The 15,857-nt window shown below is 43.7% G+C and overlaps 2 protein-coding genes across 3 annotated transcripts in view; one reads left to right on the top strand and one right to left on the bottom strand.

Annotated features, from left to right (window-relative positions):
- LOC148021323 (Tetratricopeptide repeat (TPR)-like superfamily protein) overlaps window positions 1-13,067 on the top strand; it is a 127,708-nt gene extending 114,641 nt beyond the window's left edge. The window contains exons 17-19 of one of the 2 annotated variants that reach the window (XM_087699195.1): window positions 10,683-11,340; window positions 11,481-11,532; window positions 11,897-13,067. In XM_087699195.1, coding sequence (XP_087555321.1) covers window positions 10,683-11,340; window positions 11,481-11,532; window positions 11,897-12,156 — 970 coding nt within the window. In that variant the 3' untranslated portion in view covers window positions 12,157-13,067. Of the gene's footprint in view, window positions 1-10,396; window positions 10,490-10,682; window positions 11,341-11,480; window positions 11,533-11,896 lie in introns of those variants that run through there. The other variant, XM_087699196.1, reaches the window with a different exon arrangement.
- Window positions 2,103-3,224, bottom strand: LOC148021324 (uncharacterized). Its single transcript, XM_087699374.1, has 2 exons — window positions 2,898-3,224; window positions 2,103-2,570 (listed from the first exon to the last, which is right to left on the bottom strand). The coding sequence occupies exons 1-2, from the start codon at window positions 3,222-3,224 to the stop codon at window positions 2,103-2,105; spliced, it is 795 nt and encodes a 264-aa protein (XP_087555500.1).
- Window positions 13,068-15,857: the final 2,790 nt, after the last annotated feature.

The raw sequence follows: 15,857 nt of genomic DNA, 5'->3' as shown, positions 1-15,857 counted from the left end.
CCCCCTATAAGAGTTGGGAGTATCTATGTCTTGGCAAGGTCCAAAGCCTATGCAAGAAAGTCATTGCTTGGAAGAGGGACTTTGTCACTAGAGGTGGTGCTCCCATCTTTGCTATGAAAATTTCATGCGGTATAGAGGGCTTACTATAAACCTTTTGAAAAATCATTTGTACGAAGAGTCTCTCCATCTGTTCCTCACCGTCATCCTTCGTCATTAGACACCCTTTTCTTCTCTCACCAGCCCCTTCCACTACCCTTACACCCCTTCACAAGGGCGTTGCGGTTTGTGGCTTGTGGCTGCCTTCACCCTTCCTCTTTTGCTTCAAGCGTCCTATTCCATCATCAGGCCTTGCGTTTGGGGCGTTTTCCACGTGGCATCACCATCACCTACTTGGCATTAGCACCCTTCTGCTACAGTCTCCACCTTCACCTGCGTTTTTCAGTGTGGAGGCCGCCTTCTTGCCTAGCATCATCATCTCTAGCTTGGCATCAATATCCTAGTCTCTGGTGACAGTCTCCATCACTGAGCATGAGTGATTTCATTACTCGTCTATCTCAGGGGCTGCTGCATAGTTGTCAGGTACGAAAGTTATGATACGGTACAGTACAATAAAATACGATACTAAATGGTACCTTATGATTTTATAAGGTATGGTAGGATATTAGTGCGAAAAAAAATTAAGATGATTTTTTAAATAACAAAAACCATAAATCATTAAATGATAGATCATAGAATACATGTTTAAAGCGGAAATTGCCATTTCATTATAGCATAAGATGAATACAAGGAGTGACCATCGTGGTTGCATGGGCTGCGCAAAACATGCGATACAACTACAGTCTAGTATATCTGATACAAAAAAAAGAGAGACCTATGTCATATGAATCTATGATGAGGCATCACTATCAACATCATCATCATCATCATCAGAACCATGTGAGTGCTCATCAAGAGAGTCTGAAGATGACTCCTCGGCATCCGATGATGAGACACACTCATACTCATCCTCACTGATGAGGTTACCATCATCATCAAATCCCTAGGTGGTAGCTGTGTAGGCAAGGGGGAGATGCCATCATAAGACACATGATGTGAGCTACTAGAGCCCCGCCTTACATATGTCTGCAAGTCACTCGAACCACCCCTCCTCGATGATGGAGGGCGTCGAGTGACCATCTCCTCGTCCACGAGTACGTTGACTGTGAGTGCCACAAGTATTTGTTGCTATAAGTTCTCTATAGAGCTCTGCAAAAATCATCTCGTTCTCCTCATCCACCTCCTTATGTATACTTGGAAGAGTGTCGTTTTTACTTGAATGTATCAATATTCACCTATACAATGCAATGATGCATGTAAGATTGATCATTATAAATGCTAAAGTCTAAATTGTAAAGTATAAACTTCAAAGTTCAAAGTTTAAAAGTTAAAATAACAAATTTTAAATTTTAAATGTTATGGTTAAGTGTTTAAGCTTTATCTGCTTCAAACAGTAAACTACCCATGCTCATCATAGCTCTCATCATGCGTAAGTTAGTGCGGCAATAGACTAGCTGCTCTAACTGTCGTGTGCCAAGCTGATTGTGAATCTTTGTGTGAATGAGAGAATAGGGACTCCAGTTTCTCTCACATGCACCTGAAGAGCAATCCTAGGCAAGGATCCTCATGGCTAAGGGCTGAAGGGTCTCCAGTGCGTATCCAAAGTTTTGCCACCAAAATAAAGGCTTCACAAGTGACTCTCCTTTCCAACAAGTGGAAGAAGCAAAAGCTACATGCCCTCTCTGATTTGTGTAGCATCCTAGCTCCTCAAACACCGCATTGTGGTCATCCACAGGGACCACATGAGTCAAATAAGCAAGCTGATCCGAACGGAACTCTCTATCATCCATGAGCGCCGGTGACTTGTAGGCCGGATGTACCAATGCAGCAAAACCATGGATGGGCTTATGCATCCACGCCCATCTCCTCTCTGCTCTCTCTAAAACATGTGCACGCTGTGTCTCTGTGATCACTGTACAAGCACATGCCTCCATCAATGCCGCTCTAAAGAAGTAAACAAGAAGGCCCATGGTGGACCCCTCACAATCACTCATACGTAACACCCTCTAAAAGGGAGTCAAAACAATGGCAATGACATGGACTTTTTGCCAAAACTGCTCATTAAGGCACAAGTGCTGCATGGCTTTGGCTTGTGTCTCATGCTCATCGCACTCATTCCATAGAGTGGACACCATTGTCTGCCACAAGGTGGACCGCACCTCATAAAGGCGCTCCAGCAATAACCACATGTAAGCAAAGCGAGTTGAAGAAGGCTTCTTTAACTCCAGTGTGCTATGATCACGATACATCGCAAGCACCTTTACCTTTACCGTGAAGAATGTGACAATTAATGTAGCTTTGTGGACCACCCTCTTCACCCACTTGAGCTTCCCAATGTCCTCCATAAGCAAGTCCAAACAATGACTTGCACATGGAGTCCACACAATCGTAGGGAATTTGGACTCAAGCAAACAGCCCATGCGTTGACAATTCGATGCATTCTCGGTAACAACTTGCACCACATTCGAGGGGCACTCCTACAACCACATTTTACAATTATAAGTATACTTATTACGAACAATACTTGGAAATTGAAGGTTAGAGAGAGAAAGAGTATAGAGAGAGTTGAAACTTGAGCCTTTCAAGTTTCAAGCTTCAACTTTAAACTTTCAAGATTCAAGGATGAAGAGAGATGGGGGCTGGGGGTTGGGGGCATTGCCGCTTGGGGGGAAAGAGAGAATCGAGATATTATTAGAATAGCGAGATAGATAGTTACGCACATGCCATAAATCAAATTTCAATTATGAATCATGATATCATCATAATGAAAGAAAGTGAAACATATTTAAAAGGAAAATTGCAATGTATATCTCAATGATAGCTTGTCGAATGTGGCGGTAGATGAATGTACCTGTTGTTTTTCTCCCCCTCTTGCCGGTATCTACGGCCCGCAAAAAGTAAGTGCCGAGTGGACATGAGTCGAGTATGTTGATGATGCCATGTTTCTTACGATCATTCCATCCGTCGATGAGAATGGAACAACCATATTTTATGCATGCGGCCCGAATAGGATTAAGGGCTCTATGAATCCTCTCCTTCTCTTCATCAATCTTTTTGATCCTCATGTCATTGTATGTAACACCGGTCCATCCTTCACATGGACCCACATTGGCAATGAATTTTACCATCTTCTTCCATTGCTCTTGCTTTAGGACATTGAATGCAAAATTGCACTCAATCACCGTGCGTGCAATTTCAATGTTCGCAAGTCATTGCCTTTCTCTAAGAAAGGCAACCGATCCACGCACATGATCGGGAGCTTGAGAGAGAGAGGATTGTCTCTCCGACACCGTATGAGCCTCCACTCTTTGTCTTTTAACATTAGATGTTTCCTCGTTAGTAGGCATAGGAGTTGGTGCTGATAAGCCACTTCCTCCTCCTCTTGTGGATCCCCCTCTCATCTTGGCGAGAATCTCCTCCGCAATGTTTTGAGGGATCTCCTTGCATGGAGCAACTTGCCCCCCCCGTCTTGGAAAGATGTTGGAGAAGCCGAGTTGCACCACTTGTATAGCGCTTCCCGCAATACTTGCATGTCCAATGGTGGGAGTTGGACTTCTTTGTGTCCCTTTCCACATGGATTACATGCAAATTGAAAGCCTTGTGCTTCTCATAAGTCATGGTGCCGATGATGGATAGAGAGAGAGAGAGAGAGAGAGAGAGAGATGCTTGAGTCTCGACTCTTGATACTTGAAAGTTGAGTCTTGAAAGTTGAAAGGGAGGGAGACTCGAGAGGCCCAAGGGTTGGGGTAAAGTTGAAAGAGCAAGAGTGAGAGAGAGGGGATGGGAGATGAGAATGGCAAATGCTTTGATAGGGTGCGGGAAAAGAGGGGATGGGAGATGAGATTTGAGAATGGCAAATGCTTTGATAGGGTGCGGAAAAGAGGGGATGGGAGGTGAGATTCAAGAATGACAAATCACAAGTCCATTCAATAATCAAGATCCAAGAGAGGAAGATGAGAATGGTAAGTGCTGGCTGAATTGGTGGGGAAGCATGGAGGAGAGGAGCAGCTTTTGTAGATGAGAGAAGGGTCAAAGTTCAAACAATCAAAGAGGGGTTGACGGTCAAAGAGAGGGCTGCCAGCTAGAAGGAATCCAAAGAGGGCTGGGGAGGGGAGTGCATGGCTGGAAAAGGGGGTGGGATGAGGTATCCAAGGCTTCCCATCCCCCAAAAAGTGCCATGCAAGCAGAAGAGTAAAAGCGGGGGCGCAGGAAACGTGTGACGTGGGACGCGCAGGCAAGGTGGCCGAAATAGGCGTGTTTTAACGTACGAATTCGTATGGATAGGTACCGTATAGTACCTACGAATCGTACCGTACCGTACTGATAGATCCTTACAATGTACGGAAGCAACTATGGGCTGTTGAGACGTGCGTTTTTTGTAGCATGGCTCCTCCTCCATCACCTGACGTCACTTATCTGTCTCAAAGGCTGTTGTTAGGACCTTCTTTTTTGCAGCACGGCTCATCCTTCATCATGTGGTGTCATCATTATCCACTTGGCGTCATCATTTGGGCTGCTTTTCCTACGTTTGATAACTCCGACACTCTGGGTTTTCCGTTTTGCTGCCCAGGGTACTCTCTGACATAAAAGGACTACGGTTCGCTCCCTCGACACTTCGTGATAATCTTCCAAATCTCTGACACCATTAGAGGATTGTAGTTTACCCCTTCAATAGTTGTCTTTCACATTCCAGTGATTACTTTGATAACCCACTGCTTGGAGGATTGCGTTTTACTCCCTTCACTTTGCAAATTTCCCACAGGTGCTGCCGCCCGATTGATATAGGACATGCACTTATCTTTTGAGCTTCGGCTTTGTTGTATCAACTTTTCTTCTCATAGCATGATTCAGTGCATCATCATTGTGTTCTTGTGTTTTTGAGTTTCTCTTCTCTTTGAGTGTTTGCGTACACACTTTGTGTTACTCTCTGCAAAGCCTACTGTCTCTTTGTACTGTTGCTTATTTTGACATGGTATCAGAGCATACCTCATAATTTTGACATGGTATCAGAGTGCGAGAGCTCAGAGAGCTCAAGATCTTGTTCATCAAAGAAGTCAAAGATAGATTGCGGGTTCAATATCATCCACTGATTTTTCCCTTCATTTCCGCTACATCACTAGGAGATAGAGATATCATTCTCTTCCTTTCTCACCCACCTGCCCTTTTACAGGTTGACACTTTGGTTCTATGACTTCTCCATAGGCTGATGGACAAACCACTTGGTGCTCCTCTTTTGACATCATCGGAACCCCCACCGATGTTTGCCGACATGGACCTTTGCTCTCTCCCCCGCTGGAGTGTATGCGTCTACCCCCAGGCACTCGTTGTGCCACCTCTCCCTTTTGGGCCACAAAGTTTATTCTGCACTAGCTTTTAGATTTTTATGCTCAAGGCAGTAAGATGCATTTGATGTGCACTAAGTCCTTTAGAGCCACAGGAGGATCGAATGGTACCATGGCCTCCTCATGACCACCGCAATCCGCTATCGTCTCCTCGGCCGTCCGCTCCTTCAAGAGATAGTGATTGTTTGACACCTTTCTTTACTTTGGCTCCGCGGTTCGCTCCACCAAGAGACAACGACCGTTATCCACCCTTGGTTTAGCATAAGCCTCACCTTTCCCCACCCTCGACTACTCAGGTTGTTCGAGAGGCCACCTTCTTCGGCATGATCGACTGTACTTCCTTTGTCATTAGATGATTTGGAATGTGTGATCCATGAGTTTTCAAATTTCCTCTCTTGCAAAGGGGGATTTAGAGGGGGATGTACTCTCTTTGCCCTTGAGAGAGGGGGCTTCTACTTGTTCGGCTTTTGAGGGGCCCCTTGCACCTCCACCCTCAGGGGCGGCTATCTACTCATCATGAAGTTCATCATCCACCATTTACTCTTTCGAGATGGCTGTACTAGAGTAGTCATTTCTTCTCTTGATACCCAAGATCTTCAAAGACCACTTAGATCGGGGCCTTGGTGGTTCAGCCGCGACTTGGTGACGAGTCCTTCGAATTCCTTCTAGCAGGGAATTATGGAGCTAGTGGCTTCTCTCGCGAGGTGGAGTCAGATTCTCCAATTTATCTCGTCTATTGTTTCTTACTACAGATTACCTTTCAGGTGGAAATCTTGGATCTTCGGGCTCCTCTACATCTTCTTCACTCCTCTTTCTTCATTCCTTTTTGGGCTTGAGAGGGGGTGTTGAGAAACCACTTCTTTAGTTTTTGCACTTCATTTAGGGTTTCACACTAACAGCCCCATAAAGGGCCGATGTCTACATTTTGGCCACTTTTTCAATGGGCACCCACACAGTGGTGCGCCACCCTAGACAGCTTATGCATATAAATAGGCACTCACTTCTTTCATTACCACAACTCACTCTTCAATCATTCTTCATCCCTCTTCCTCCGTCATCAGACACCCTTCTCTTCTCTCACCAGCCCCTTCCATTGCTCTCACATCCCTTCAGGAGGACATTGTGGTTTGTGGCTCGTGGCTGCCTTCACCCTTCCTCTTTTGCTTCAAGTGCTCTATTCCATCATCATGCCTTGTGCTTGGGGCATCTTCCACCTAATGTCACCATCACCTGCTTGGTGTCAACACCCTTCTCCTTTATGCCCCACCTTCACCTATGTTTTTCAGTCTGGAGGCCGTCTTCTTGCCTAAAATCATAATCTCTAGCTTGGCCTCAACATCCTTGCCTTTGGGGATAGTCTTCATCATTGAGTGTGAGTTATTTCATCACTGCTCTATCTTAGGGGCTGTTGGGATATGCGTTTTTGCAGCCTGGCTCCTCCTCCATCACTTGGTGTCACTCGTTTATCACAGAGGCTGTTTGGACTTGCGTTTTTGCAGCTTGACTCATTTGGCGTCATCGTTATCCACTTGGTGTCAGCATTTGGGCTGCTCTCCCTATGTTTGATGGCTCCGACACTCTAGGTTTTGCGTTTTGCTACCTAGGTCACTCCCTGGCATTAGAGGACTGCAGTTCTTACTCCCTTAATAGTTGGTGATCATTTTCCACATCTTCGATGGAATTAGAGGATTGCGGTTCACTCCCTCGATAGTTGTCTTTCACGTTCGAGTGATTACTTCGATAGCCCATTGCCTAGACCACAGGTGTTGCCGCCTGATTCAGACAGGATAGTGTACTTATCTTTTGAGCTTTGGCTTCATTGTATCAACTTTTCTTCTCATAGCATGATTTAGTGCATCATCAGTGTGTTCTTCTTGTGTTTCTGAGCTTCTCTTCTCTCTTAGTGTTTACCATACACACTTTGTGTTACTCCTTGTAAACCCTACTGTTTCTCTGCACTATTGCTTATTTTGACATGGTATCAGAGCATACTTGTTATTTTTGACAGGAGGGCCTACTTGCAACATGGGGGATTGAGGTCTACGTGTTCTTTTGGGGGGTTGTGTTGGGGGGGGGGAGGGGTCTCTTGGCCTCAGATCAACTCTCATTGGTGAAATGCCTTCCTTTTGCTAATGCTACCAAAATCTGTTTTTCTTGGGTACATTCTCCCACCCAATTCGAGGCTTGGTTAGGAACCTTGCTCACAACTAGTCTTGTTAGATTGGGTGTTGTTATTGCCTCTGTTGCGTTCCATTTAGGAAGAGGTCACAAGAGTGCCCTTTGAAGATGGCAAAGAGGATTGCAGAATGCACCACCTAGTTCTAGGCTTAATTGGGAGTTACGTTGCCCATCGCTAGTCTTGTTAGTTTGGGTTGTTATTGCCTTTCCCTTGTGCTAGCTCTATGTCTAGAGTGAAGCAAATTGATGGGACATCATCGGCCATATATGTGCGGGGGGGACTGCACTGGAGCCTCTTAGTGGCGGTGGTCTGGCTGAAATCTCGAGTGAAACATTAGCTCCATGTTTTTGTGATACAGATGCTTCGTAGGCAACTAGCGAAGGGCAAGTGGATGGGTGGGGGAATGCACAAGACTAAAAGGGAGGCGGAGCGGACTGTTGGGTGGTTGCTGCAGGAATGATGGGCAGGTGGGCTGAAGGGGCATGAATAGGTGGCAGATGAGAGTGGTGGGTAGAGTGGCAGGGGGCAAAAGGGGGGTAGGCAAATAGCGATCAGGGTGGAAGGCAGAGGAAGAAAGGTGGCAGGTGACTGAAGTCCGGAAGGAAATAGGCAGATGAACAAGTGGATAGGCAGGCTGGCTGTTGGTGATCAGGTGGATGAAGAACATGTTGACTGGTGGTTGGCAATGAGTTGTTAGGTTGTGGATAGGCAACCCAGCAGGCAGCAGGTTTTTTGGAGAGAGAGGTGGTAGGTTTGCAGGCAGTCATCTCCACAGGTGGTGCACAATCTTGCTCCAAAGTCAATACTGGTTTGCCACATCATGTTTCGTCAGCAAGCAGGGGCTTCTTGTCCTAGCTGGTACAGCTCAGCTCACACATGAAATTAACATGTTCTAGGAAGATTTTTGTTTTTCTATGGCTAGTAGCTAATACGAGCATAGTGGTTGGTACATGGCTCTAGTATTGTAAGGCCCTAGTGGCATGTCCAAGGTGTGATGAGCTAGAGGAAACTTGGAGGCACTACCTATGAGATTGTCCTGGAGCTCAGGAGGTGTGGAAGAGAGTCTTCCGGATGGTCCTTTGAGGCACATTAGAGTCTATTGTGGCAACTTGGGGGCAGTCCTTGGGTCACAGACAGGCCCAACATGCAGATAGGAGCATTTAAAGGGCAAGCCACACTTTTCTTATCATTCTCAAGCATTCGACTAGGATCCTTACTCCAAATTACTTGTAGACAGAGTGGAATCGTGGATGCTCTCATAGATGGGAACTGGTTGCTTGTATCATTGCTTGGTACATTTTGGACTACGAGGAGGTATAGCCATTCTATTGATCTCTAGGATGTTTCTATTGCACAAACTCTTTCGGGATTTGATAGAGATCATCCATCCTCTCTACGAGAAATGGGGGAGGCTGCAGTATGGTTTTTAGAGGATGACAAGGAGAGATGCTTTCATGCAGACATGCGATTCCCACACATTATTTCACCTAGCCCCTCATATGGTTGGACACTAAAGTCCGAGATAAGAATATAGAGTACAAAAAGCTGGCCATGTAAAGAGCAACTGAATACATCACAAATATGATGGTTGTATGACAACCAATCCGGTAGGGGGATTTTCGCCAAGGTTAATAGAAATTTTCCTCTTCAAGAAACTAAAAAGGAAATGGGTATGGAGGGATCCCTTGGACATACCTCAAATATTTATTTTTTGGATATACTAACAGACTGGGGAGGAGGGTTGAGATGAGCAAGATCAGAGCACCGACAGTTGCCACCAAACATTAGTTTAAACAGAACATCTTTTTCACTTTTTGGGCTGATTTTTGGAGGAGATCGGGTAATAGCTTCAAAGCTAGGAAGATTTCCCTCTTCTGATGGCTAGTAGCATATAGGAGCTTGGCAGTTGGCACATGGCTTGGTTATGGGAAGTTCCTAGTAGTTTGTGTCAGATGTGTAGAGGCAAGGAGACAGAATGACACTACTTGTGGGGTTGTCCTAGGGTTTGTCCTAGGGCCATCCTAGGGCCGAGGAAGTATGGAGGAGAGCCCTCAAGGATAGTTACACACCATTTGAGTTAAGCTTAAGCTTAGATACTTGCATTAGGTGAACTAAAGAAAGGGTGAAAAGGCTTCATGGCACAGCAGAGATGATGATTGTGACTTGGGGAAGAATAGCTTGGGTCCTGGACATGTGCTTGACATGTGGAAATGAGGATGTTTGGAGGAGCCAGTACTTTCTTATTTCTGGTCAGCAGTCAAGCTTGATTCACATTCCGGACTTCCTGCAGACAGAATGAATTGAGGATTTTGTCACGAATGGGAGCTGATCACTATCATTTTTTCTTGGTTCATCTGAACTGCAAGATGTAGTCATACAATATGTATGCAAGACTTACATACTGATGAGACTCTCTCTAGAATTCGGACAGAGGTTATTTAGACACTGTGGGAAGTTGGAGAGTTTAGAGTGCGACTTTGAGCACATGAGGAGGAGCGATGCCTTTCTTTGTATTTGGTATTCTGGCACCTTCTACTTGGAGTCTCATCTCATTTAGGGTTAGTGTTTACTCAGCCCTTGTACTAGACTTCTCTTCCTTATGTTTGATGTATTATTGTATTGTTCAAGTCCTATACAAGACTTTCTAAGTTTTTTGCAACTTTACCTCCAGAAGGTTTTCTGAGGTGCTCATTAGGATTTTTGATTCTTTGAAGAAAAAAGTGTCTTTCTGCTATGCATATACTCCTCTTATTATTACTTAGAAATTTGGCCTTTTTAGTGTGTTTTTGCAGTTTTATCATCCACAGCCATACACCACAAGTTCTGCATCTTAGGATTCAGGGCTGATTCCATACAATCCCTCAAAGCACATGTAAGATGTTGTAAGAAGTCACATTTTCATAATCGGCAATAGCAATTAGCTAACTTGTGGTCTAATGTTTATCCTTCAAACCCAGATCACTTGAAGCTCACAACCGCCTTTTTCAATATCATCTTTGCTAAATGCCAGCTTGTCTTAGAAAAGTCATGATTAACCTAACATTTGAGCTTCTCTGCATTTGCAGCTATATCCATCGCCATCTACAGGGTTTAGAATGGGATAACAAGGTGGATGTTTTGGAGTCTGTAAATGAAAAGATAAGAAAGCGTTTTAAAGCCTCAAAGCTGGTAAATGAGCAATGTGCTCGAGTCTCTAAACATGCAGCAATGGCATGGTGCCGAGCTCTCTGTGTCTCTCTTGCCACAATTACACCACTATCATCAGAAAGTGCTTCCCCAGAATCTGAGAGCAGCATTTTCCTTTCAGATACCTATGATCAGCTGGTGGTAGACCTGCAAGTTGAAGAGCTTATGAGCAATTCGTCTAGTTTTTGTGAAGTTAAGGAAGGAATTGATACTTCCAAGCAAAATAGCTATTTGCTAGCCATGTCAGCAGTTAAAGTAAAGCAGGCAATCACAGAAAACATGGATAAAGCATCTACTTTATTGAGACAGACTTACATATTCTATAGAGATTGCTCGGGTCCCTTTCCTTCAGGGATCCACTTATTTCTTTTACCTTCTGGATCGGCTGAGTTGCTCTCTTCAAGTCCATCCTCTTGCCCCTTGGTGGGTGTGGATCTAAGTGTTCCCAGGAAGCTTTTGCTCTGGGCATATAATCTAGTGCATGGACATACTTGCACCATAGCAGAAGCAGTAAAGTTTTGTGAAGATCAGGCAAAGGTACCTTTTTTTCTTTCACACTTCTTAATTTCCATATTTTCCATATTCAATTTATTACAATATGGTCGAAAAGTTTCTCTTTTGTTTTACATGTAGGTGCATGTTTGTAAGGCATCTAAATTATTATTTTTGAATTGCAGAACAAGATGAGAAGGTTACCATCTCACTCTTCTCCATCATTAAACTTCCAAGGTTAGTGATGCAACTAAGTTAAGGTACAAGATCTGGGAGTGTCAGGGTTATAAAGATGTATCAAAAGCACTTGGGAAACTTACACAGCATTTAGGGGTCTGCATCACTATGACAAGTATAAATGTAAAAAGATTGAAACAAGAAGGTATAGAACAGATGAAAAGTTGAAAGGGAGAGTTGGCACAGAGAATTTGATTTGCTGCTTGCCCATTGTCTATGTACAAACATCTGCAGCATTTTCAATGAAAAAGACTCGTGCTCTCTCCCATTTTGGTGTATTTGTATGATTAAGAATTGCTGAGAAAATTCTGGTGCTATATTCTTATAATATTGACTTGGTGCTAACTGCAAATTTTCTATGCAGAAAAATCCACTGTAACTGCTCCGAAAGAAGCTTCCATATCTATTTGTACACAGTTTACCAGTCCTGGTGTGGCAGATGAAAGAGAGAAAACACTGCCAGAAGATTTTGGAAATATGTTCAATATTCCACCATCTTTGGATAGACCTCAGCACTGCAGCCCAACACTCTGCTTGACTAATCGTTCAGCTGAAGATATGATGCCAGCAGATGACAATACTGAAACTGCACTATTTGATTTTGTTGATTCACACTCAAATTGACTTGGATGCATGGCAGTTTCTACTGTAACTCAAGAATGTTCTTGAATTGGTGGAGCAGTATTGCAGAGAGAAGCCCTGGTTGCAGAGTGTTGCTGAGGATTGCTGGTCTCCAGGCAAGGGGCCATCTTGTCATGGGCCAACCAAACACTGTTTTCAAACTCAATGTGGGAGCAGGGACATGGTTACGGAGTGAACATTAATTATGTCGTGGATCTTTGATAGCAATATGCACCATCAGCATTGGAAAGAGCAACTGGGATGCAGTTTGTGCCTGCAGTGAATGCCAGGCGAGGAGTTTTGGAGCTTTTTTTGTGGCCTCATGGACCTAAGCATGGTATTCAACCAAAGTACTCCTGCCTTTTCTTGAAATTCATTAAGAATCACAGATTTACTGTGCCTCAGTGGAAGGCAGTTGAATAGCGTTGAGTGCTTGGGCATGCCCAGCCAACGGTTTGTCGGTTGGTTATTGAGATCGTTCGAGCTTGCCCTCTATACAACTCCACCTGGAAAACAGCCAAAACTACAAACAAAGACTAAAGCACCTTCGTGGCTTTTATCTTGAAGAACCAGGCCAAACTTCAAAGAGATGTGTTTCCCAGCTTTCAATCTATGTCTATCGAAAAGGCTCATGTAGTTTTTTTTGAGTCATCTAATAACAGATCTGCCATCTATGGCAATAATTTGTGTACTGTTTTCATTTTATTTTTCTTCTTAGCATCACTTGTTCCAATTTCAACATTTGGCATCAGAGACTTGCCCTCTTAAACTTTTAGCTCCCTTGATGCCTTAGGTGCCTAAGGATGATGTTCCTCTACAGCCCACAGATTGACAATCAAATGCAGCAGATGTAATCAACAGATTTTTGTGGTTAATAGTTAACAGTTTCATCTAGATTGAATTTGAAGGGCCGATATTCCTCCTAATCATTAAATGTGTGTTCTTCAATATGCAGTTTCTTTTCTTTGACCAAACCATGCTTTTCATGTTGGGTTTTACTCACGCCTACGCTCACATAGGGGTGTGGGTGATCCACAGTAGGACACTGGGGCACTTTTTACTCTCCGTAAGAGATGTTTTTCCCCCAGTCATATTACTTTTTATTTGTGTATTTATGTTACACACGTTCAGTCACTTATCACACATTACCCACTTTCGTGGAACGGACCTTAAGGCGCTTACACAACCCTAAAGGGTTGTGCTTTTGTACTCATTTACACACTTTGAATCTAATCGTGTGTCGAGCTGTGTCTACACTCTCACTCACTTTCTACTGTTCACTTTGTGTACTGAGCTTGGTGCTGCCATCTCCATCTTCAACATTTGGTATCAGAGCTCGAGGTTCGTCAGGTCAGCCTCCGTCAGCTGCAAGACTCTCATTAGCCTTGTCAAGCTCGCCCGTTCCAGCTCCAAATTAACTCTTCAGGAGCTGCTGCCTATGGCCAACCAGTACTTGCCCAGCCCAGTTCGCCAGCAGGCTTGTCAGCACTACACCTGTGCCTTATAGGGCAACCTTGTCCAGGCCGTTGCTTGCCCTGCAGCACACAGCAGGCTGTGCTGCCTGCAGCCTGCCCCGTCGCCATCGTCTGCACCAGCAGTACCGCCTGCTAGGTGACGCTAGTAGCGCCATCTGCTCTGCAGCCTCTCAAGACTGCCGCCACCACCTTGTCCAGTGGCCACCTGCAGCTTGTCTGCCACCACAAGGCTGTGCCGCCGGTTCTGCCCTGTCCACCCGCCTTATATAGTTGTGATGCCCTATTTGCTAGCTTGCCGCCAGCTCTTCCAGCTCGGGCAGTTCCACCTGCACTTCCGGCAACCACAGCTCAAGCTTGGCTCGTTCTCGGCTTGCTCTCGGCTATCATAGGTATATTTTATCATTTCATTCAAAAAATCAGAGATAGAACAAGGGGCTTCTACAAGGAAAAGTCTATTTCTGCTACAACAGGTGCCTTCGTGCAAAAATTGCAGAAATTTGTTGGAATTTGGGTAAAAAATTTTAGGGTTTTGCATTTTTGGCCAATGTAAATTGGCTGAAATTTTGCACATTGGATTGTAGTGATCAAGTATGATAGTTTTGTTAATTATGGCCTGGTGTTTGCTGTAATTTTTGGAAATTTGCAAATTTTCTTTAATCCAGCTTTGGTTATTGCTCTTGTATCTTTTGGAAGAGTGAGATTTATCATGGCCAATCAAGGACAAAGTGATGTATTCACTTATGTATCTAAAGAGGTTAATTCTTGCCAGGGTTTAAAATAGGCATTGTTTCTACTATAACTAACATTGTTTTTTTTATAGCATGCCATTTTAAGGCATTATAGTTGGCCGGTATGGTAAACCGATCTGATTTTTTTCAAGATATCACCACTTATAGTCTAGATATTTTTACTATAATACAGGATTGATTTCTAAATGAAATAATTGCTTTATATTGGATGGCAATAACTATTCTCTGTGGTCCTTCATGATGAAGAATGTGCTCGTTGCTAAAAATCTTTGGGAGTATATTAGTGGTGAAGAAGTCCATCTTGGAGTTATGGCTCCTACCTCTCTTTCCCAAAGAGAACGTGGTTAGAGGCTAGCTCGAGCTCAACCACTACCCTAAAGAACTACTGCACAGAAGGCTTGGGACACTCCAGATGCCTAAATATTGTCACTTACTGCGGCAATTCAATGGTCCATAATCCTACATATGCAGTCTGCTACTTCTTCACGAGTAGCATGGCTTACACTTGAGCAAATGTTTGCTAGAAACAATGAGACATTTCTTTCTTCAAAAAGAAACTTGAAAATGTGAAGATGGACGAAGGTGATGCTATACAGGATCATCTTAACAAAATTCAAGACTTGTGTGATTAGTTGATGAATGTAGATGAGTATCTGAGAGCTGGATTTTGAGACATGTTTTTGAAGTGTTTGAGCCTATTCTTGGAGCGGAAAAGTGGTTAGGAGGTATCAAGGATCAAATTTTCATACAAAATTGAATGGCAGTGGATGGTTGAGCTATTCTAGGTAGATTTTGACACTATGAATCCAACGCAAGTTTCTCTTCGTCGATTGAAGGTCATTTGACCTCCCGTTTAATCCCCGCAAGGTTTAGCGCTCTAAAGTAGCTATGTGATTCTAGAGTTGGAAAGTGCGCGATGGGATCAAGGTTTATAGCCCCTCTAAACAGGTTGAAAACCCTTGCAGAGTAGTATGAAAGTGGTTTTTTCAAAGTGGACATTTAATAAATGATATGATATGATATGAAATGTAAATGAAGAAAACATATCTAAATTCTTGCTCGATAGGAATGGATGTTTTTTGTTTTGCGTCCCATTTTTGGATGGATTTATGCCCCTTCAATACACCTCGATTAAGAGAGACAGATGGAGATATGATTTACATGCCAAGAGTAAGATTTTGACTGTAAGCATGTGAAATATGATCAAGGAAATGAAATTTTGATTTCTTAGTCTCTTTCTCCTCTCTTCTCTCTCCTCTCTTCTCTTGTTGCTCGTTCATATGTTTGATTCTATGAGACAAGGGGATGGGGTTTGATGAAAGATGTTGATGGAGTGATGGTGTTGGACTGCAAAGGATGGTAGTTGTGTTGTGGAACGTCAGTGACCAAGAAAGAGCGTCAGTGGTCTCTCAACCTTGAAATACAAGTCTCAAAAAGCGTGTTTTTATGCATAAGCAATCATTCTACTTATTTTATAATA

The sequence above is a fragment of the Lygodium microphyllum genome, chromosome 18 (genome assembly GCF_053477565.2).
Source record: "Lygodium microphyllum isolate KBCC chromosome 18, Lygodium_microphyllum_v1.1.10, whole genome shotgun sequence".
NCBI lineage: Eukaryota > Viridiplantae > Streptophyta > Polypodiopsida > Schizaeales > Lygodiaceae > Lygodium > Lygodium microphyllum.
This window is presented reverse-complemented; position numbering and strand designations above follow the sequence as displayed.

Bases quoted from the DNA above. Each gene is read 5' to 3' on its own strand.
- LOC148021324 (XM_087699374.1), bottom strand. From the start codon at position 3,224: ATGGTAAAATTCATTGCCAATGTGGGTCCATGTGAAGGATGGACCGGT. The intron at 2,571-2,897 runs GCAATTTTCCTT...TGGTTGTAGGAG, and splicing joins CTATCATTGAGATATACATT to TGCCCCTCGAATGTGGTGCA.